Source organism: Parasteatoda tepidariorum, chromosome 9 (genome assembly GCF_043381705.1).
Source record: "Parasteatoda tepidariorum isolate YZ-2023 chromosome 9, CAS_Ptep_4.0, whole genome shotgun sequence".
NCBI lineage: Eukaryota > Metazoa > Arthropoda > Arachnida > Araneae > Theridiidae > Parasteatoda > Parasteatoda tepidariorum.
This window is the reverse complement of record NC_092212.1, coordinates 87,060,464-87,085,731: the sequence shown is the minus strand read 5'-3', so window position 1 is coordinate 87,085,731 and position 25,268 is coordinate 87,060,464. Positions and strand designations below refer to the sequence as shown.

Below are 25,268 nucleotides of genomic sequence, written 5' to 3'. Positions count from 1 at the left end.
TTAAATTGTGCTTTAAAGTTCTGAAACATTCATTTTAATTAATGGATAGTCTTATTTCATTGAAAGTCATAAGTGTATCAACACTTTTGTGAATCACTGTAATTACATTTCAATATAAAGCTGTACTGTATACTGCATTTCATCTTATCAGTGCTTTTCATAAAATTCACTGATCATATTTTCCTTAAACCAATATTTCAAGTCAAATTTTTAAATAATGGTACTTTGAAATAGCATTTTATTTTAAGAAATTCAGTATAAAAAATTGTCTAATTTTTAGTTCTATACTCTATAGAAGAAAAAAAAAAGATTGATAAAATTCCTTAAAATTTATACTTTTTTGATTTTTTTTTCTTGTTTGAAATTAAAACATTTAAAGAATTCCAATCTAAACACACAGTTTTTTAGTTTAGCATAGTTAATTGTTTTTGTTTGAACAACTGGAATCTTTTACAGTGCAGAACTAAAACACTAAGTTTCGTTTTCCTTCTCCTGACTAAACACATTTCAGTAAAAAAAAATTTTATTTTATGTATATACATCATTTAATATGTTTCCTATAAATTCCTTAGTAATTGTCAGCTTTTTTAGGTAAAAAGAGGAATAGTTTTGAAATATCATCTCTGGAATGCAAGCAACATCTTAGAACTTTCGATATTGTGATAACTATACAATTCGAATTTTAAATCAAAAAACTAATATTTGATATTAATATATAGTTAGTTCTTAAAAAAAAACTTTTTTCAAAATAAAAATATACTATAAAAGGTTAAAATGAAATAGAAAAAATTAGCATTAATGCAAGAATTGTAACAATTTGTCGACAAACATTGCTGTTAGTGATGGGGGAAAATGCGTGATTGGTTTTTTTGTTGAGAAAAAATAATTTACAGATTTCTTTGAATTGGAGTTCAAAAGCTTTCAGAAAAAAAGTGCAATATAAAATCTATTATTATTAAATTACAACCAACTAATTTTCAGAGAATTTAATGAAGTTAAAAATACAAAAACATTTTGTCAAAATAGAAAAAAATTACCACTCTCAATTGCGAACAAACTTGAATCATTGTGTGAATCAAAATTTAAAAACCGAATCCTAACCCCGTCTTCCACATCCACCATAATCTTTGCCTTTCCTAAATTGCACAGTCCCATAGTCTGCATAGAGATCAAAGACATTTGCTTAGCAACCATGGGAGAATTTTATGTTGTATTCTAGTTTAACAGGGTTATAATGGAGCAAATTTTGATGAAAGCAAAGTTGATGATATTTTAACTGTTTGGAGATACATTTCCGTCTAAAAAATGTGGGTATAATGGATGAAACAATTTAAATTAAGAAAATTAGCAAATAATTTAAATTAGTGAAATTAAAAAAAACATATAAGAAAAAATTTTCAGCTTTTCTATAAAATTTCCAGGTTTTTATCCATATTTCCCTGATTTTTCCAGGTTTTTTCCAGTATAAAAAAAATTCCCTGATAATTCCAGGTTTTCCAGGTAGGTGGCCACCCTGCCTTGATCAACAATTGTGCCTATAAAAATACGTTACTAACCAAATTCTTTCATTTTGCTTACATTTGGGAACGGAGCTATTGAATGAGTGTTGTCACTGATATCTGTAAAAAAGAATTTCCGGTGTTTTCCCTGTACATATTATACACACTATAATTAAGAGGAAACACTCATTCACTGCAATCTTGTGAACTATGTTAGAATAAAGATGCTAGTTTTAGTTGATGGAAAAACTTGGAGCAATAAGAAACAGCTCAACATAAAACAAATGCTATAATTAATGAAATATAATATAGTTGAACTATCATTTTTAAATATCCCATAGATTGTGCTTTGAGAGGCCTGCATTTTTTTAAAAGACAAAAATATGAAATAAAATTCCATAAAATTTAAGCGGAATTTAATGTCTAAAAAAACGCAGATTGCATTAAGAATACTTTTCCTTATTTCGTTACATTTTTTTCTTTCAGACGAACAACAAATTTTGGAATTTTTCATAGAATATGAAGGAATTACAAAAAATATATGCAAACAAATTTCTAAAAAATAAATGTAATCAGATTTCAATTTGTTAACAAGGCATAGACATGAAAAAAAATTTCTTTCGCACTTACCTTGAATTTAAAGGCGGCTAACTTAAATACAAACTCAAATGCAAAAATAGCTGTGAAGATGATATTTAAAACATCTAAAACTTTAGTGTACATGGGAGGCTGACCATAAAACTAAAAAAATAAAAATAAAATACACATCATTCAATAAAAAGTAATTTTTAATTTAAAATCGTTTTAATGGGTTGATATGCTTTGCATAACTAATTGTTAAAATACAATTTTAAAATAATTTGTCCAGGCAGTTAGCTAAAATAAAAACAAAATTATATATTGTCAAAATTATATATTTCAATTTAGGCAAAGATAAAAAGGCATATCAAAGAAAATAAACATAGCATTGGATTACTTTTCAAAAAATTTTCTTAAGGGTGTTTTTCTTTTTCTTTTCTTTCTCTTTTGGTTTTCCTTTTCTTTTTGGGAACAGTTGTTTTTTTCTAAGTTGTCTTGGGTCCCCTATATTTATAAAAGTGATAACGGCGTTGTGCGGGGGTAATTGTGATACAAAGTGAAACAAGTCAACTGGAGTTTGAACTTGAAAACAAGATTTCAATTTATATACTATTCATATTTAATCTAATTTTTCAATTCCTACTATTAGTTCACACTCTCCCTACATCTTGTTCAAATTTTCAATGGTTAATAAAATACTTTTGTATTCATCCACTCAAGCACAAATATATATTTTAAAACTTTTAGTGGATGACACTTTATGATAATACAGTTTTTTCAAATATTAATTCATTAATGAAATAGGGATGAGTGGAAAACGAAATGGAATTTTCCGATGGGTCAAGCGTTAGTCATTGTTTTAAATTTTACTAGAAGCAATTAAATTTTTCACATATTTTAAAAACAACATCAGTGATCATTTCTAACATATACCCTTATTTGAACAAAAAAATACTTTATTGCATACATTTAAATGCTTAATTATTTTATATTCGTCGAGTCAGATAAATTCAATGAAGTACATTACGTGGTAGAACGAGCGGTCCGTGTCACCAAATTTATACTTTTATAGTTGTTTGATAAAATCAAAATTCCAGAAGAGTCACGTGTATGAAAATGTCGCGTTAACGCAATTCAGCAAAGGTTTCAAAATTTAAGTCATGGAACTTAATTCTTACTTTAAATTTTAGATTGCGGTGTAAATTTCATCTGATTATAAGTTTTGATTCGCAGAAGTCCGTGAATAAATGGTCTTGCAATATGCGGAATTCAGCAAAAAAAGCCACAAGGCCTGCTCCAAGTTTCTAGACCAGGAGGAACGATACGAAGAAACCAAAATTCAGGGGTACATCCGGAATGCAATCACCCCTGCTTGTGAGAATTCCAAATTTTTAAAAATTACTTTATCGTTTAGAATTTTGAATATAAAGAAATCATCTGAAAAATTATATTTGTAATACATCCAGCCACCTCCACCCCTTTACCCAGTAATGATAATGTTTAAAAAGGAAGGAAAAAATGCGTTTCAAATTTATAATTTAATCGACATATTTACGTTGAACATTGAAAAAGTATGTTTTTCGCTACGTATATTTTCTAAAATAATATGTATATTCAACTATCTGCATTTTCTGGATCTGTAAATCCAAAGCTTTTAGACGACTCATTACAACAAATTGAACACTATTTTTAACTACTTAGATAAAACGAAGTGATCCACTATAAACAATAAAGGTATGTGGAGCATATAGTGAAGCCAAAATACTCTTTTAGTACGGCCTGTTGCACAATGATCGCCAAATTTGCGACAGTTGCACTACCAATAAAAGCGCTTTTCTTTACCTGTAAATTGTTACTGAGAACTAATAAAATACATTAAGTCATCAGGCTAAAATGTAGACTTATGAGAAAACTAGATGTAAGTAAAAAATAATTATGATTTTTCATTACCTAAAATATGCATATTTCCATCAAAAGGATATTTAGTGCAGTCTTATAACATGAAAGCTGTTTAATGAATGACTTTATTATGGTGCAGATAATGAGAAGAAAGTTTCAGAGATTATTCAAGACCTGAAATTACAGACCTTAGGATAAAACTCAACCTAATCGATTAAATTTCAGCCCTTATATTGGAATGAAATTTGGAGGTTCTAATGGATATTGTATCTTTGGCCCTGATGCAGAATTTTTTCACGCTATCTGCGACAAAACTCTATCACTAATATCTTTCTGCAAAATACTTTTAATAATAGCAAATATAATATAATAAATTAAAATAACAAAAGGGCTGTGTTTACGAAAGAACACAATATAATTTTTTTAAATAAAAGAGCAATAATTTTTTATGCTAATATTATCGGTAATATTCTCACATTTTGTGAGGGAGACACACAAATTACTTCCTTCTTCGCATTTCATAAATAATCATAACAATAAAAATAATTAAAATGTTACAAAATCTGTAGTAGTAATTGCAGAAAAAAAGATCGACGATGAAATAATGTGAATCGGGCTCCTGAAATGTGTGTTTCGTTTCTCGATTACGTTGTTGTAATAAATAGTATTGCTATCTAATAAAAAAACTATCAGATTTAAAAACTATGGAGAAATCAATAGCAACAACTGCCGAAAATTCGATATAATTACTGCCTTGAAAAGTAAATACTCAAACACACCATTCGAATTTCCTATATTGTTTGAAATATATAGAGATATTTAAAAATCACGCGAATATCAATATCAACAACTGCTGAAAATACAACTGAAACTTTACATGGATTTACGACGGTATCGTCGTAAATTGAGCATGTCAAAAAGTGATTATCTAAATGCATGATTCAAATATTACATGTAAATTTCTGTAGTACTTTTTTTAAAACTTTTCTAATGAAAAATCTTTCTGCAAAAACTCTGTAATGTTCTACGAGAATGTCACTGCCATTCTGCCACGGGGATCTTTGAAATAACAAATGGGACTTTATAAATTTATCTTTATAATAATATTATTTGACTTTATAAATGTGACATTATAATGGAAGTTACTGAAATGGGGGGGGGGAGNGGGGGGGAGGATGTACAAAAGGGACAATTGTATAATCATTTTGTAAAAAGTTTCAAAGATACTGACAATTAATATGAACACAATATACTGGATAAATATAAATGGTAAAAATCCTTTTTGGGGAGCTGAAAAAACAATTGTCTTATTATTGAATACAGTGATATTAAGTGGTTGAGGCAATAGATATTTAATATACTAATATAGAGATTTATAAATAATAGCCTTTTTACAGCCCCCTGAAGCAGCATATAAAATGAATCTACACTCACTTTCATAGCAAGAGTAAAAGTATTGACCATGATGAAGACAAAAATGGTGTACTCAAAGTACTGTGACGTCACAAACCACCAAACCTTATACTGTATCCTGGCTTTCGGAATGTAGCGTCGTACTGGCTTCGCCTTCAATGCAAACTCTATGCAGTTTCTCTGAAATTAGAAACGTAGTAAATTATCACTAAAACAATATAAATATTTAAATTTAAAAACTAGTGATTTTATTTTATTTTATAACCATCCTTGAATAGCCGAACCAATTTTCGGGCTTACGACTACTAATATTTGACATTGTAGCCTTGTAATTTTGAACTCAATCCAGAAGACAGGGGAACTCCTGGATCTAGTATTGGGAGAAATTTGTTTTTATGGAGGATTTTTTGATGCAACAAAACTGCAGTTGTGTTTCATGGAGAGGAAAACCAAAAAAACCTCCCATGGTTAGCCTAATGGCAAAAAGACTAATCCATGATTCGTCTACCACTGAGGTTGGTTCGAACCAGATTCGGAATTTGCATCGGCCAACCATCCCAGATTTGAATCCTAGCATTGGCTAGCTGATATGACCTTGCTCATACCAACCACGATGCTAACATATTGCANGCATATAAAATGAATCTACACTCACTTTCATAGCAAGAGTAAAAGTATTGACCATGATGAAGACAAAAATGGTGTACTCAAAGTACTGTGACGTCACAAACCACCAAACCTTATACTGTATCCTGGCTTTCGGAATGTAGCGTCGTACTGGCTTCGCCTTCAATGCAAACTCTATGCAGTTTCTCTGAAATTAGAAACGTAGTAAATTATCACTAAAACAATATAAATATTTAAATTTAAAAACTAGTGATTTTATTTTATTTTATAAACATTCTTGAAGAGCCGAACCAATTTTCGGGCTTACGACTACAACTGCAACAATTTTTAACTGCTAATGTTCAACTCCATAACCTTGTAATTTTGAACTCAATCCAGAAGACAGGGGAACTCCTGGATCTAGTATTGGGAGAAATTTGTTTTTATGGAGGACTTTTTGATGCAACAAAACTGCAGTTGTGTTTCATGGAGAGGAAAACCACTAAAACCTCCCATGGTTAGCCTAATGGCAAAAAGACTAATCCATGATTTGTCTACCACTGAGGTTGGTTCGAACCAGATTCGGAATTTGAATCGATCAACCATCCCAGATTTGAATCCTAGCATTGGCTAGCTGATATGACCAGGCTCATACCAACCACGATGCTAACGTATTGCATAATATTTTCAGTGGGAGACAAATCATGAGTTATTCTTGTGGTTAGGCTAACCATGGAAGGCTTAGTTCTATCAAAAAGTTCCACACGAAGGGAAATTTTTCTCAATACTCGATCAAAGAGTTCCCATAACTTTTGGATTAGGTTTAAAATTACAAGGCTATAGAGTGGAATATTTGTAGTCAAAATTGGATGATTGGTTGTTCAATGACCGTTATGAAATTAAATAATACAACAATTTTCCTTCCGCTCTCATTTGTAACTCGCGGATAAATTGCTGCCATCAGCATGGAATTATTTGTAATAGAAATCAGCAATCATAATTGAAATCAAAGTTATTTTTTGTGTATAAATAAGAATTCATACATTGTACTGAAAAAGAAGCTATTTTTCCATACCTTAAAAGTATGCCATTATTTTTCTACAGAACTTATAGCTAAGTATGCTCATATGATCTCAGATGTTTTTAAAATTAGTCACTTAAAAAACGTTTACAGAAGGCTAAATCTTTTACTGCAAGAATGTGTTAACTTAAATGTTAAGCACAATTTAAAATTACCACATCATTAAGGCGCTGAATTTTCAATCATGTGTTCTTTAAGAAAAAAATTTTTAACATGTTTTTAGCAAGAAAGAAATCTCTAAGTTGGCCCTTATCAGATATTAAGATAAACTAAGAGAGGTTTTTTTTGATAATTGTGTTACTTAGCTTAGTTGACAGCAAAAAGTTAAAAAGTGCATTTTTACCAGGATAGAAGTTTCAGATTCCGTCCATGTGTTTTTTATGGAATATTCATAAAAATTATTTAAAAAAAAATTCATTTAGATATTTTGTAATTATCAGGATGATTAACACATTTTTACCAAGACAGGCACAAAGCAGTGATTACGTGCAGGCCGGCCAACTGGTTAGGCAGCTAGTAATTATATAATTCAAGTTTAATTAAAGCAAATGGAAATTTGCAAAATTCAACAATGAGAATTTTAAAAAATCACCTGATTTTTATCCAACTCGCAGTTTTTATATTCTTGTTCACCCTCATTTTGAAATGTGACAATAACAAAACCGACAAAGATGTTCACCATGAAGAATGCTATGATGATGATATAGATAATGAAAAATACGGCAACCATTGGACGATAGTTATGATAAGGCCCCTCGTCTTCCGCTTTAGAATCGATGGCCACATACAACAACCTGAAGTTAAAATAAAAAGTTGATTTTTAATTTATTTTACACGACAATTATTTTATCTAAAACTTATCTCCTGAAGTAACTAAACAGAGAGGCTGTTAAGCCACTCAGGTTTGAAACACATTCCTAAAGACTAAGGGCTGACAATTCATTTAGAAAACCAATTACACAAATACTGATACAATCTCATTTTTTCATAGGGTGTGTAGCCAGATTTTTCAACAAAAAATAAGCACCTTTTATAAGTTAGGTTTTGTTATCTAAAATAATTAATTTTCATTAGGTATCTAGTTGAAAAACTGTCTCCTGATTTTTAACAATCATTACCAAGTTGAGCCTAAAAAACATAATTGTGATTTTTTTTAACTCAGTCATTAGTCTGTAATACAGTATGGGACACCTAATGCAGCATCCCGAAATTCGGCACTTAATCCAATCCAATTAATTTTTTTAAAGAAATTTTTATTGATAAAAGAAAAAAAAGCACTTATATTCTCTACTTTTTAAGTACTCTACAAATATTTTTAATCACTTTCAAAAAAAAAAAAATTAGAATTAGAATCTGTGCATTAATAAAAATTATTTTTTTCTATCCTTTAAAGTTCTTAATTTATAAACATAAAATCAATAAAATTCAATAAAATTTTCAAAAACTTTACATAATCATGATAAAATAACTAGTTTTTGATAAATATTGCAGAGAAAATTGTGAAAAGTTTTTAAAAAACGCAAAATTAAAAAATAAGCACCTTTAAGTACTTTTTAAAAACGCTACACACCCAGCCTCATATCATGCAAGACAGTTCGTAAGTATTATCAGAAATTATGATAAACCAAAATTAAATAACGTGAGATGCGTGTATTACTGAATTTGATGTTTGAAAACATACGAAAAAAATGAAAAGAATAATTGAATAAAAGATATACAAAAAAAATTCTCAATAAAAGTAGGCTATTATTAAACATCAAGCAATTTATTTAATATTAAGCTGGTGTACCAAAACAGGAATTTAAAGAGATAGTTTGGCTGAATTCACATTTCAAAGATTTATATTAAAGAATATTACCACAATAAAAGAATGAATCATCACATATCTTTTTATAAGAATTAAAAAAATTTACATCAAAAAATTTAAAACAAAAAGATTTTAATCTGACGTCAATAACTTGAAGATGGCCCATGCGATGCCATATCACCGAGACATTATTCCTAATCAGGATCTTAAGAGGAAGTCATACCAGGGGAGAAACTTTTCCTCATGAATTCTTTTTTACCTCTATTACTAATTTAAAACTTAAAAGAAAGAAAACTAAGTTTAGGCAAACCTAGACTAAGCCATAAAGTTTCAACTGCTGAAAAAAAATTCAAAATATTAAAATGCAAACTAATTATTGGAAGATCATGGTCTCAGACCACCCTTCGTTTCGAACACTGATTTAAATACACTATCTGGATCTGGCCAAAAGTATCCGGACATCCGGTTGATTATGGTGGTGGAAGTATAATGGTGTGGGGTGTGTTAGCTCCTGTGGTTGGAAACATGAACTCTGAGACGTGTAAATTTCACACTGCAATATTTCCGGCCCATTTCGCTTCCAGCATCCACACAGCGAGGCTCGCACTGACGTGGTTTGACGAAAAGGGTGTTCAAAAACTAGACTGACCATCTCAGATCCCATAGAACACCTTTATAACAAATAAGAGCACAGATTACGTATCCAGCGAAATCCTCACTGGAATCACAGCTGTGATGGAAGTTCCCATCAATTACTGGTGTAAAGTCTTCCCAGAAGGCTGTCATGGATGTAAAAGGGAGGATCCTATTAATATGTTCCTCTAACTCCATACCCCACTGGATGTCCTCATACTTTTGGACAGATGATAGTGTATAAAAACTAAATGTCACTTGCATATTGTAGCATTTATTATGCTTATGTTAAAAAGAGATCGAAAAATATTTACTTACTGGGGCCATCCTTCAAAAGTGGACACAGTGAAGAGTGTGAGCATAGCTTTAGCAACATCATCAAAGTTGAACTTGTACCTATCCCACTCTCTCTCTTGTACGATGGGTTTCGTTATATCACCCCCTTGATAGATGATGTACTCTCCCCTACAATACCAACACACATCTTATTTAAACTGTGCACATTAAAGCAAAATAAAGATACTTTGCAGGGGGATGACCATAGGGTAGTGAGAAAACAATTAAAGAGCACGTCATTTTACCGAGGTTAAAATTACGTGGCATTGCATGGCTGTGAAAAGGTGGAGTGTTAAAATGGATGCTTACTTAGCCATGATTGGACGATGCGTGATCAGATTTCTTAATTTAAATATACCAATTAATTAGAGATCGATGATATATTAAGTTACAAAATCATACCTCCTCTAGAGCAGTTTGTATTCTTGACCCTTAAAAAAAATAGAAACCAGAGTTCAAATGGTCAAGAGAGCAATTGAAAGTTTGGACCCCTTTATCTTAATTTTAGTTTTGCGTATGTTTCAAAGTGAATTGGAGTTTTGAATCTCGATTCAAAATAGTTTTCCACATAATTAAAAAGTTTATTTATCAAAGAATTTTTTTATTGTGAAAGCACTTGATTCTACATCATTGGTCTTCATGCATTGCAGATGCAAGAGTCTGTCACAGTGAAAAAAAATACAAAAAGATAAAACTGCAATAAGGAGGGATCAAGTTACTTATTATATAAGTTGCTGATAATAAGCCCTGATTTAAGCAGAACCTCGATTTAACAGACAAATAAAAAATATTAGGTTGATAGTCCATTGAAGCAAAGTTCATTTTTAACAACCATACCACAGTTTAAGTAAGCAATATTTTCGTCACTCATAAAAGTTTTTCTTAATTTTGTTTAACATTCCAAAGACAACTGAAAATTAGTGGTGAGTTATAATAGAGCAAAAATGTAAACTTTATTTAAAAGCAGGGATGCAAAGTACAATGATTTTCAGGCGACAAGTCTCATCCGAAGAACAACAACACAACAGAGACAATAAGACAGTCAAAGTAAATTAATTAATTTCTTTTGTGCTGTACAAACACATAAAAAAATGATAAAGCATTCAATTGATAATTTAGTAACTAATTTCTTTTCTGCTGTACAGAAACAAATAAAAAAATAAAGTAGTCAAGTTATAATATAGTAAATATGAACAAACTTTTATGATTTATCAATGGACCCATTCTTTAGAAGCAATCGATTATGACTTAGTTAATTAAATTTCTTTTTATCAAATCTATATTATCAGAAGTCACATTTCCCTTTGTAAGAAACATAAAATTGGAATTGACTGTACTGTGCCAAATGTTAAAAAAACGCACTTTTCAAGAGTTGTTTAACTGGCACTGTAAACTACAGGTGGCACGAACAAAATGTTATTTTACATTAAGTTATAGTTGGGTAAATGAGTTTACAATACAGGATATTTATAATTTAGATAATAAATTATTTAAAAAAAATGGCCAAAATGCAAAATTAACTTTAAAATAAGTATAAAAACGCCTGGATCTTCTAGAGTCTAAATTTCAAATCCACAAAGAAAGAAAAAATTCTGAAGAAGTACAAATATGATTTTAATTTTTAAACTGATTGTCATAGCATATTTTCGAAACCATTCAGATTAAGCCTTAAATAATTAAGATTTCCAAGTAACTTTTAAAAAAATGTGATAGCATATTTTAGAGATCATTAAGATTATGCCATATATTATAAATATTTCATTTTGATATTAAAAAATACAATAACAAGATAAGTCATTAAAGATGATTAATTTATTTCATTTCGTTCATGTTAGAGTCAGTTTATTTTAGATCTCTCTTTTTTTTCGACAAAAATTTTGGAAAAAAAAAACTGGGAATAACATATAAGAAATTTTTTTTTACTTACTGACAATCTTTTTGAAACAATTTCGAACCATCATTACAAGAATAAAACTTGCCCTGGAAAAAAATTATTCAAGAGTTAAAGGAATTCTATCTGTAAAAACAGACATATGTAAGAAACAAATTTAAAAAATTTTCAAATAAATATTTAACAAAGTAAAAAAAAATTCTTTCAGAAACAAAAACAATGATTGATTTAACTATGAGAAAGTGACAACACCGAGTGAACTACTGAAAATTATAATAGAGTTTGAAACCAATAATTTAAGAAAACACAATTTTGATATTAAAAATTTTCTATGGCAATTGTATTTGATGGGAATTCTATTACTAATTTTAAATAACTTTTTTTTAAAAAAAAGACGCATGTTTGTTTGAGTAAAAATAAGCTTTCCTTCATTTAATAGGCTTTTTTCTTGAAAAATTTTATTGAACTCAAAAGATAGAAAAAATAGCATTGAAAGCTCGTGATCTACTTTAATTCTTATAACTTCATAATTAACTTAAACAAATGAACCATAAATAAAATTAACATTTTAATAATTAATTTTAATAAATGAATCATACTGTTTGTGGACAGATAATACATAAATTGTCCAACATGGATCATGCTTTGCTTACCTTAAACAACTGGACTCCAATTACGCCGAACATGAAGTTGAGCAAAAATGTAACTAACATGATATTTCCAATAGTTTTAACAGCAACGATGACACATTGAACCACATGCTGTAAGAAAGAATAGTTTTTATTTTAATTTATTTTCTTCTACAGCATCTTATGTTGATTATGATAAAAAAAAGTTTTTTTTAACCTTTTTTCAATGTAATTTTTTGATAATTATTACTATTAATTATAATAATTTAAATAAAAAATGTACAAGTTAAAAGGCTCACGAAGAGAAAGTACATAATAGGGTTGCAATGCAGTTCTCAATACTTATAATGTGACCTACCTTCTTTAAGTTTATACCAATAAACTTTGTATCTTAAAGTTCATACCAATATTTATGAATTGAAATTTTGATTTATTGTATTGCCCTTCACAAACATATACATACATGTACAAATATACACACATATATATTAGAAGGAACAATAGAGTGGATAAACCTTATTTTTGCCTAAATTTTTACATCAAGTTATATTTTAGCATTTCTTCAAGATTTTATGCGTTTATGAAATTCTAACTAGATAACAGCACAACATATAGAAATATCTCATAAGCTACGTGGGGAGTCGTGGTGGCTCAGGGGGTAGAGCGTTCACCTTCCAATGAAGTGAAATGGGTTCCAATCCCAGTGACGGCTGGTCTATATGAATTCCGCACCTAGCTTGCACCGACCGCAGTGCTGACTAAAAATTATCCTTAGTTGTAGACAGAGCATGGGTTAGAATCCCTTTCAGTCGGGCTAACCGTGGGAGGTTTTCGTGATATTCTTCTCCATGTAATGCAAATGGGTGTTGGTTCCATCAAAAAGTCCTCCACAAATGCAAACATTTCTCCCAATTCTTGGTCCAGGAGTTCCCTTATCTTCTGGATTGTGATCAAAATTACAAGGTTATGGAGTTGAACATTAGTAGTTAAAAATTGGGTCTGCTTTTCAATGACTGTTATAAAATAAAATAAGCAACGTGGAATTATCTTTCGCCAAAAAAGGATATTTAAGAAAAAATTATGGAACAAGAATTTGAAAGTCTTGGATATGTACAAGATAATCACAAGATACATAAAATATACAATCATAAATATACACAAAATATACAATCATAAATATACACAAAATAACAACGAAAACTCACTTTTAGACCTTTGGCACGATTAATGGCTCTGAGAGGACGTAATACTCTTAGGACTCGAAGAATTTTAACAACTGAAATAGCACCATTGCTGGAAGAAAAAAAAAACATTTATTATTTGAACAACAAAACATTCAATAAGCAGAATACTCAGAAGAAATAATTTTGAAGCAGAAGAAATAATTTCGATTTAATAGATTTTGACTCATAATACTGAAGCAGAAGTAATAATTTTGATTTTGGTGAGTAGAGGTAGAACTTATCAATACGTTGAATAAGTTTAATGAACAGTTTTAGGTAAAGTACAGCAAATTAATAAACAAATTAGATTATATCGCAAAAGAAAAAAAGGCAGTCTTATAAATCTTTGATATATAAATACACACACACAAACGCATATACATATATGTATAGATATATACATACATGCATACATACCAGGGTTTAAGCTGAGTCTAAAAATTCAATAGCAAAAAAGCTAAAATCTGAAAAAAAGTTTTAGCAAAATGCTAAAATGCCATTAGGCTTATAAAATTACTTTATATCAAACAAGTACTGTAAGTTATCTGACAAAGAATAGCTTAATGTACAAGAATATCAAAAAGAATACCTATAACAAAAAAAAAACACATTTATTATTTATCAAAACATTTTGGTTTATAATTAACAATCTTCCTTTCTTTCATGTTTGCCCATTTTACAAATGCTTCTTGAAAGTTAAATGCACTTTCAGGGCCCTCAATATTAATCTTCTACTATGCTTTTTTTTAATGGAATTTAGTAAAATCCTTTAGCAAAAATGCGAAAATGCTTTGTTGAATTTTAGCATTTTTGAGGGGTCTTTTCGCATTTTGCGAAAAAAGCTACAGTAGCGGAAACCCTGATATATACATATACACATTAATTAAAGGGGTCTGTCTAGGGCAAATTTACTACAGTTTAGTATTATCTTCATAAATTCAACTTAAGGAAAAACTATAGTTTCACAAAATACTTTTAAAAAAGCAAGTTCTAAAATTCCACACACACTTCCACCTATTAAAATTTGTTTGGTCAGATAGTACAGAGTGGTAAGCCTAACCGGTCGCTTACCGCCATATTACAGCAATTTTTTTCTTCTGCAGAGTTTTGTAAAATTAAATGAGGAGGCTGTCCCTCTGTATATTTGACAGGAAGGCAAAGCTTGAACTGTTATTTTTAACATTATTGCAAAATTTATTCTAATAGACCTTTATTTTTTTATGAGACATTTTTTTCTCAGTTTGAAATTTAATTATAGACAATGATTTTTATGGATTTTTAAATTTGGATACAATTTTGAGGCCAAAAATTTACAATAGAAAAATTGTTTTTGAACATATGGGAAAAAATATATAGAAATTTACCAGTCATAAATATCTTTTATTTGTAGTGAGAATTTTGGAAAATATTTTCTTATTTTACCCTATTTTTGTGTTGATTTGTAAACATAATTTTTAAATTTTATAAATTATGCCTAAATTTTCACGAAATAGGTACCGCTTAAAAAAAATCTAGACAGACCCCTGATATATACATATAGGGTAGAGTAGAAAGTCACTGCATTTTTTTTAAAAAAAAAGATGGTAGTGCCGCAAAAGTAGTTTTAAATCATTGATAGCTGACAGTTTAAAATTTATTGTAACGAACAAATTGAGATACTTTGCTAAGTTTTGGAGATTTGAGAACATGTTGAACATGATGCATGTTGAGAGCATGCTCCTTTTCATCCAATTTTACTTCTGTGAAGAGAAAAAAGCTTGTGAAAAATTGGATAAAGTGATGATGTTCTACAAGAATCTCAAAATTGGTTCAAAAAATTCAGAGATGGTAATTTTAATTCGAAAGAAGACTGGAATATCTAAACAAGTTTGAAATTTGGATTCGTTATGAGCTCAAAGAAGTTCAATTAAGACACCTGCAATATGCTCGTGAAACGTAATAGCCCCTTTTTCAGGGTGCATAGCCAAACCTTTCAACAAAAAATTAGCACCTTTTTAAGAACGCTTTAAACACTCAAAAAATATTTTTAAGCACTATAAACATTAATAAAATGCAAAATAACTTTCAAAGAATTTACATTATCATGATAAAATAATAAAAAGGTTTTTCACGAAGACTTCTTTAAGGATGTCGAACATCTCCGAGGGTCTAATGAGAGCAGAGCTTTCTCTCGTGGCATTAACTTTGGTCGTCAGGAGTTCAAACCTAGAACTAACCTTTGCAGAAATAAAGATGGAGATATTTTAAGTGATAAAACTGACATTCTTAATAGGTGGAATGAACACTTCGACAACCTACTTAATGTACTGCATATAAAGTCTTTTCAAAAATTCTATTTAACAGACTTAGCCCCTATGTAGAAAACATCATTGGTGAATACCAGTGCGGTTTTAGGAAGGGCAGGTCTACAACTGACCAAATATTTTGCATAAGACAGATTCTGGAAAAGACCAGGTAATTTGGAATTGGTACCCACCACCTATTTGTGAATTTCAAAACTGCTTACGACAGTGTAAACCGGAAGCGACTCGTTGAAGCTATGCGAGAATTCAATATCCCGGACAAGCTTGTACGACTCACCACACTTACACTGTGTAAGACCATGCAGAAAGTTAAAATCCAAAATGACTTCTCGGAACCAATGGAGGTAAAAATTGGTGTAAGGCAAGGCGATGCATTGGCATGCCTACTCTTCAATTTGGCATTAGAAAAAATTATCGGAGATTCAGGAATCAATACCAGAGGACATATCTTTCATAAGTCTGTACAAATTTTCGCATTTGCCGATGACATTGACATCATAGCGCGAACACAATCTGACTTAAAGCAAGCTTTTCTATCCATGGAAAAAGAGGCAGAAAAAATTTATCTCACTATTAACCAGGAGAAAACCAAGTATATGCAATGCACCAAAATAACTGATTCTACAACTCACTTGCAAATTGGTGAATACAAGTTTGAAAAAGTAAACAGCTTTTTTTTATCTTGGTTCTGAAGTCAATGTTAATAGCAATATCGCACCCGAAATACAAAGAAGAATCAATAGTGCAAGTAAATGTTTTTATGGATTAAAAAAATATTTAAAATCAAACCTACTAAAAGGAGACACTAAACTGTTAATTTATAAATGCTTAATCAGACCTATCCTAACATATGCCTCAGAAACTTGGACAACAACACAGAAAGATGAGAATTCCTTGGGAATCTTCGAACGTCGGATCCTAAGATCCATTTATGGGGGCAAACAAGTTGATGGTACTTGGTACAGACGTTCAAACTCAGAACTCTATCAGGCTTTTAGAGACCCTGATGTTGTCAAGTATGTAAAAATCCAAAGAATTAAATGGGCTGGGCACATCATTCGAATGAACAGAGAGCGTTCGACAAACATAATCTTTTTGGCTCAGCCCATCGCATCAAGGCCCAGAGGTCGACCAAAGCTGAGATGGGCCGACTGCGTGGAAAGAGACTTTTCAGTCTTAAAAGTCTCAAACTGGAAGACAACTGCCAGGCGGAGGCAGGCCTGGAGGAAGTTGATTGAGAAGGCCAGGGCCCACCCGGGGCTGTCGTGCCATTGAGGAAGGAAGGATAAAATAATCTGTTTCTGACAAAGAAGTCTTTTCCTGATTATATTAGCCATTACAAAAAGATCAAGAGGTCTTCGGTTTATCATCCATTTATCGCCACTTCATCAAAAAGTTATGCTCTCAGTTAGAATTCCCACTCAACTTCAGGAAAAAAAATTCCCTAACTTTTCCAGGTATATCAAGAAAATTTCAATGAAAATCAAAACCCTATTTTATCTATACCTTGCAATTTTTCATGACACAACTTTGATTTTTGATTTCTAATGTCAAATATTAGATTTTGTGAGCAAAGAAAAAACATTGAATGAGGACAGATGCATGGAAATTTCACTAAAATGTGAAAGTTTTATAACAAATTGTAATAAATGTTAGATTAATTTAACTTGAACCTTAATTACTGATTACTGTTACGGACAATTCTGATAATGATTATTTTCCATGAATGATGTAGGAATTTTGCATTATAATTTTTTTTAAAATTGCAATTTTCCCTGACTATTCCCTACTTTTAAGAATCAAAATAAAAATTTTCCGACATTTCCTGTTCTCCCTGACCTGTGGGAGCCCTGTGCAGTGTGGTGGAAATGGATTGGTATTTTTTAAGANTTTTATCTATACCTTGCAATTTTTCATGACACAACTTTGATTTTTGATTTCTAATGTCAAATATTAGATTTTGTGAGCAAAGAAAAAACATTGAATGAGGACAGATGCATGGAAATTTCACTAAAATGTGAAAGTTTTATAACAAATTGTAATAAATGTTAGATTAATTTAACTTGAACCTTAATTACTGATTACTGTTACGGACAATTCTGATAAAGTTTATTTTCCCTGAATGATGTAGGAATTTTGCATTATAATTTTTCCCTGACTATTCCCTACTTTTAAGAATCAAAATAAAAATTCTCTGACATTTCCAGATTTTCCCTGTTCTCCCTGACCTGTGGGAGCCCTGTGCAGTGTGGTGGAAATGGAATGGTATTTTTTAAGATCCAACCAAGGGACACTTAACAAACAATTCAGATGTAGGTAATTGGACAGTTTGAAAGAACTTGAGCCTGTCATCCTAAAAGAGCCCGAGCTCGTCATTCATAAAATTATATAATTACTACAGACTGTTTAATTTAAAATAATAGCTTTAACAGTTCAAGTTTTTTTATATATAGATTATATTTATTAATAAATGAAAATGTTTGGAATCTAGAGCTCATAAGTTTTAATATCCCTCCACAAAAGCAGATTCAATAAATTGTATAAAATTCAAAAAAGCTTATGATAAAAGAAATAAATCTATCTATTAATCATAAACCAATGATTATTAATAATCATGTGGCAGAAGCGTGGCGACATTGTCACAGAACGTTACAGAGTTTTTGCAGAAAGATTTTTCCTCTGAGAAGTAAAATATTTTGGTTTTCTTTTCTGCAGAAATTTTCGAAAGATTTATCTTTTGTTCAGATTTATATTAAAGATACCTTTCTTGCGCATCAGAGTGGAAAATAAATGCTTGTGATTTTTTTTATTAATCATGAAAAATAAAGAATAATGAAGTAAAAAATTTGGTTTACTCTTCTGCAAGATTTGTTCTTTTATGCAGTTATTACTATTAATTTCCATATAGCTATTAATACGATATTACTTATTAAAGCAACTGAATTTCAAAATGAAAACCTGCATTTAGTAACTCCTTTTTAAAGAGTAATTTTTAAGAGTAGAGTAAGTTCGCCGTCAATGTTTTACTTCACTAGTTACTGCTACGAATTTAACAGTTTTTTTATTATTTTTTTTTTAATGCAATGATTTTCAAAATGTGAAAAAAGAAATAATTAGTGTGTTTTCCCCCAACAAAAGGCAAGAGTAATGCCCATAATATTAGAATAAAAAGAGTATTACATATTCAATTAAAAATTTTTTTTTTTTTTTAAGTTGACGATTCTGTTACTTTAAGCTAGAAACATGTATATTTGTTGTATTCAAAAGTATCTTGCAGAAAGAGATTAGTATTAAAGAGGTATGTTGCAGAAAGTCCGGAAAAATTCTGCCACAAGGATTAATAACCCTGTGATTATTGACCAATAAAATTGACCTTTCTTAGTTATAGATACTCACTCAAACCCAAATGATATGAGAGATACACAAACTACAAGAATATCCAGCAGATTGAAAGCACTTCGGCAAAATGAACCAGGGTGAAGAATAAGACCATTGGTTATGACCTAAGAAACAAATCAAAAAACTAAGTAACAAGTTTTTCATTTGATACATACATACACACACATATATATATTTATAAAAACTAATAAAATTAAGAAAAACAATAAGTTTTATTTGCTGTGCAAAACCTGCACGTAAATAGAACTCAGAAAATAAGTTCAAAAAGTAAAGAAAACATGGAAAAAATTACAGAAAAATGAAAAAGGGAAAAAGAAAAATAATAAAAATAAAAAAATCTGAAGAAAAAAATTTAACAGAAATCCGGAAAATAAAAGAATCTTTTCATCAGCTCACACGATTGAGGGGTTGAAAAGATTATCTTTTATTTTCCAGATTTTTTTTTTGTAATTCGGATTTTTTTTTTTTTAATATCTAATTTTTTCTTTTTTCATTGCTTTGATAATTTTTCCATGTTTTCTCTTTTTGAATTTATTTTATGAGTTCTATTTACTTGCAGGTTATGCACAGTAAATAAAACTTATTTTTTTTAATTTTCTTAGTTTTTCTTCTTTTTGTGCTTATTTATTATGCTGTATATTTTTGTGCAAAGGAGAAAAATTATAAGAGATTCTTCTTTTAGCTAGGAGATTCACAACCTGCAGCTCAAGGGCAAAATGTGATTATAAATACAGCATGTATGATGGTAGAAGTCGCATCAGCAGGACAAACAGGTACAGGATTTTAAAAAGAGTAAATTAAATTTATTTACTCATCATAATGAGAGAATGAATATCCAAGTGACACAAAATGATTGTGCTCTTCGATAAAAGTTGGGGAAATTAGTAATCCCTAGTAATCAAAGTAAATCCCTAAAATGTTTTGTTTTAGGGAATAAGGGGAATCTTAATAATTATAATTGGTCTGTTAAATAGGTCTATGGAAATTTAGCTTTTTCACGCTTAGTTACAGGGATGTTAATTAATGCATACTTGAACTATAAATAGATTAAAAGACAGGATGGGAATATTAAAGTGTGAGAAAGAGTTTCATTTTGAATAATAAATTAAGAAAAAGATTTAGAGAAAAAGAATAACAAAAAGATTAATTGAAGCTTTATAGATATATACTATATATAAACACAATCTAATCTCCCTGTCTTCCAAAAATCAGAAAAACAACAAGCATACGAAATTTGGCTATTTTTCTGCTAATTTCAAAAAATTAATCTGAAGTTAGTAATTCAGGTTGTCAATCAGTGACAGCATTACAGAGAGCAGTGTTTATAATTGTTCTAATAGCTACAGATATTGATGAAAAGTTAGTTAACTGAGTTTAAAGTTTTTAAAAAATATCCAAATTGTAAAGAGATTAATCTATTATCAAAATTACTGCAGTACATAAACATTATATATATATACAGTGCACTCCCGATTATCCGGGTTAATCACCGGGACAGGTCGCACGGACAATCGCAAAAACACGGATAATCCGAAAACTTCTTTTATTAAAGAAAAATTCAATATCAGTACAAAAAATATAAAAATTACTGACATTTGCATGCATAACATCAAATTAGGAATTTTCCTTATTAAAAAATTTGTGTAATGCGTCTTCGCCATATATCGATACACATATTTTACGAACCGCAGTAATGTCACTGTAATCAAATCCTCCCATATAATCTAATAAAGTTTCCACAGAGCAGCAGAATGAGAAATTGTATTTCATTCATTTACTACATCTTCTGCATCAGTTACTATCATCACTATTTGATTTAACAACATAAGGATGTTTTCATCAGTCAAATACTGGAAGCCAGGCTCACATGCATCACTTTGAAACCAATCTTCTAAATTTTCTTCATCAAGAATTTCGAAACCTTAGATTTCTTTTGCTTATTCGAGAATACTGTTATCTTATTTTTCTTGAACATTTGAAGAGGATTGTTCATCAAGTGGTATGATTTTCCTCCAAGATCATGATAACGTAGACGATTTTACCTTTGACCATGCTGCTGGTATTCCATATACTGCAATCCGATAACGAATATTGCTTCCAAAAATTGGGTAGTGTTATAACGTCATGAATCAAATTTTTTTAACCTCGAAAATGTTTCTCTTTATATTTTTTGTGTGACTCCGGAATGAGCACGGATAATCGAGAGTGTACTGTATATATGGCTTATTCCAAGTGAAATCGTTCAAAATTTTCAAAAAATTCAGTTTCATGTCATAGATTTTCATAAAAAAAATTCTTTAAAAAAAAATCGAATTATTAAATATTAAGGAATTGAATTATTAACTATGAATTAAGNTAACGAATATTACTTCCAAAAATTGGGTAGTGTTATAACTTCATGAATCAAATTTTTTTAATCTTGAAAATGTTTCTCTTTATATTTTTTGTGTGACTCCGGAATGAGCACGGATAATCGAGAGTACTGTATATATGGCTTATTCCAAGTGAAATCGTTCAAAATTTTCAAAAAATTCAGTTTCATGTCATAGATTTTAATAAAAAAATTTCTTTAAAAAAAAAAGGTTAAATTTTCTTCAAAATTTTTGGCCTCAAACTAAAAATAGACGGCCATTGTAAAATTTTATTCAGCTTGAGAAAATCACCTAGCTAAAGATGGTGGTTCATTTGTTAAAAATGTCTACCTATTTTTTTTTTTAATTTAAGAGTCAAATTTCATAATTTTGGTTTCATCAGAAAGAAAACTATTTACAATATAAATAATTATTTAAAAAATTTTATTGAAATATTTAGGGGAGTTTTGTTTCTCTTTTTTATTGATTTTTCTCATTTTTATTTCTTACTTCATTTAGTTTTAAAATTTAATATATTTTTTTTTTTACAGAAAAATCACAACTTATATTACATTTTTTTTCAGTGTTTCATAATGTTAATTATTTTACTTTTTAATATACAAAAAAATCGTAGGTGTGTTTTTTCTCATTAAAAAAATTTATAAAAAGTATTTTTTAGCAAAAATACTTAAGACTTGTTTAAAGAATAAGGATTCTCGCGTAGTTATATTTTTTTCGGACAATTTAAAAAGTCGTATTTTTTATTATAAAAAATTCAATAAAGATGTTTTTTATCGTTCGGTTTAAAAGAATATAAAGAGTGATTTTTATCCAAAATAATTTCATATTTTTTAATGGAGCAAAAACAAAGTTTCTTCAATTTCTTTTTTGGAAAATGTTAAATTTTAATCTTTTTAATGTAAAAAAATCTTTTCAATGTAGTGGGAAAAAAAAGAAAAAAAAAAGCTCAAATGGTTTTTAATGGTAAAAATGGTTTTAGTTACTATTCAATGTTTTTTAAGGTTAAATAACAAAGATCCCTGTTCACAATCAAAACAAAGAACAACAAAAAAAAACATCCTTTTAATCTCTTTCTATGACATTTAACAATATTAAGAATACGATTTATATCAAAAACATTGTATTTGATATATAAAAAAAAATCTTAATTTATTTTAGCTGATTAACTATTCGAAAAATATTACTTCAACTGTGTGCGATGAAAAAGAAATTAGGAATTAAAAATCTGTTTTTGTTGTAACAAATCAAGCTACTTTAAGAAACAGTTCGTTTTTACAAAAAGACATTTATTTGACAACTGCTTTTAAACTTAACAAGATTAAAATAAACTAAACAAAATTAAAATACCCATTGCAGTTAAGTAATGACCTTGAAAAATAACTGGAAAAATCCGTACTGAGTTAGTATAAATCTTAAATTCAAAACGAAAACTATTCTCGTCAAAATGCAACAACCCTCTGATTTTCCATAAATTATTCTTTTATTTCTAATTTATCTTGAAATATGTTGTAATTTTATTCATGTTTTTCGAGATATTTTTCAGACTTTATAGTGTATTATTAAATTATATTTATAGTGTATTAATATATTCTTGAATTATTTTGGCTAAAAACAATTTTTTATTTTTATAATGAAAAAAGAAACCACCCCTTGTTTTTTTTCTATATTAAAAAATTTGATGTTTAACATTATGAGGGAAAAAACTAAGGCCATAAAAAAATGTGATTTACATGTAAAAAATTCTGGAATTCGCAAAAAAATTATAATAAATACTCCCAGAAAAATTTTTTCATCAAAAATTTTAAATTATATACATTACAGCTTTTTAATAGTTTAATGACACAGTTGACTATTTTCTTTCTGACAAAAATTATTTCACAAATAAAAAAGACATTTTTAACATATGAGCCACAATCTGCAGCTACGCCATTTTGTTAAATTTAACCTAATTTCAAAATGTCTCCTCATCGTCATTTTGGAGTAAAAAATTAAAAAAAAATTATTTCAGCAAGTTCTTTTTCTCAAAAAATTTTGATTAAAATCTGTGACACGACAGCAATGGCTATTTGTCAGTCTCAATTGGAATTTCACTTGCTAAGCTGGAAATGCATGTTTACAAAAATGGACACAGCGGCTCTTTTTCATTTGGACCAAACTTAACTAAACAAGGAATATTGCACTGACTTTTCCTATTTATTTAAGCACTAATACTCAATACGGAGTATAGTTTGTCTAAGCTAAGAACTCTCCCTGCCACAAAGTCTGAGGAAATCTGCTGCTATGGAAACAAGAATGGAGCATTTCAGGGAGGGTAACTTCTCAACACTCTAAGGCTAATACAATAGACAGAAGAAAAAAACCCTTTTCTGGCCGACCAAAGTCAAAACCTGTCCTAAACAAAGACTCCACACCCCTGGTTCCAGACGAATGGCTAGGGAAGTTCTTATTTTAGACAAACTATAGTCTCAGGCTTGGTATGGGTATGCTAGGTATATTAAGGGTGTCTTCATATTTGGAACTCTATGATAGTGGGTTTTGAAGACAAATTGATACAACGTAAATTTACTACCACTACTATAAACACCCTTGTGCAACCTTGTAAAAATAACTTTAAAAAAAAAAAGACTAATTTTATAAAATGATTTATGCAAATGGACTAAATCGCATTACAAATTTATTTGAAATCATTGGTTTATTCTTAAAAAATAACAATATTAATAAAAGTTTTGAAAACGTAATCAAATGCCCATTTTCAAAAACAATTAGGTCCATTTTCGTACACGTATTTTGAGTTGTTTCCAGTTTAATAATAGAGCATTTTAAGTGTTGTCAGTTATCGTGTTGCCAACGATATATAGTTTGTAATATAGATGATCTATAACATTATCTACTAAGAAATGATTTCTTCCATTTATTTTTATTAAAAAAAAAGCATTCCAGCAAATGTTTTAATAAAAAAAGCATAATAAAATACGAAACAGAATTTATAATATTCAAAAGAAACTCATAAAGTACATACCTTAAGAGCAATTTCAATAGTGAAGACAGATGTAAAGAAAATATCGAAATAATTCAGAATCTGAAATTTAGAAGAAAAAAAAAACAGTTTGACATACAACATTTTAAAAAATTCATTAAAGCAAAAACTGAAAGCATCAAGAGTTTTAAGATTATTTCCACTTTCATATTATAAAGATTAAACTGGGAAAAGCATTAACTGGTTTAGATAAGTTAGAATGTATTTCAAACACTGTGCTTGCATTTACCCATCAAATAGAGTTCTGACTACAATTAATTAAATGATTAATTAGTGGAAGTGAATTGACTGCAAAAATTTAAAAGCTTTAAGCACCACATTAAAAGCTCAAAGAAAACAAATCAAGACTTTCCGACCAATGAGTCGGATGCAAGCATATGGTGCTGAACAAAAACTTTTGCTTCGAAAGCCACAAAAAAATAATTCAATCAAAAATCACTTCAATTCACCAGATTGACATATATGTGTGTGTATATATATACACACACATAAATGTGCCTGTGTATATATATATATATAGTTAAACCCCGCCATAATGAACCTTCAAGGGACCGAAATATC

The 25,268-nt window shown here is 29.4% G+C and overlaps 1 protein-coding gene across 1 annotated transcript in view; it reads right to left on the bottom strand.

Moving 5' to 3' along the window:
• Positions 1-25,268, bottom strand: part of LOC107449579 (muscle calcium channel subunit alpha-1) — a 131,197-nt gene that overhangs the window by 49,384 nt on the left and 56,545 nt on the right. The window contains exons 19-27 of the mRNA XM_043047691.2: positions 24,690-24,749; positions 19,296-19,402; positions 13,579-13,666; positions 12,398-12,505; positions 11,781-11,833; positions 9,836-9,982; positions 7,670-7,871; positions 6,046-6,204; positions 2,130-2,240 (exon numbers count right to left, since the gene is read on the bottom strand). Of these exons, the coding sequence (XP_042903625.1) occupies positions 2,130-2,240; positions 6,046-6,204; positions 7,670-7,871; positions 9,836-9,982; positions 11,781-11,833; positions 12,398-12,505; positions 13,579-13,666; positions 19,296-19,402; positions 24,690-24,749 (1,035 nt within the window). The remainder of the gene's footprint in view (positions 1-2,129; positions 2,241-6,045; positions 6,205-7,669; positions 7,872-9,835; positions 9,983-11,780; positions 11,834-12,397; positions 12,506-13,578; positions 13,667-19,295; positions 19,403-24,689; positions 24,750-25,268) is intronic.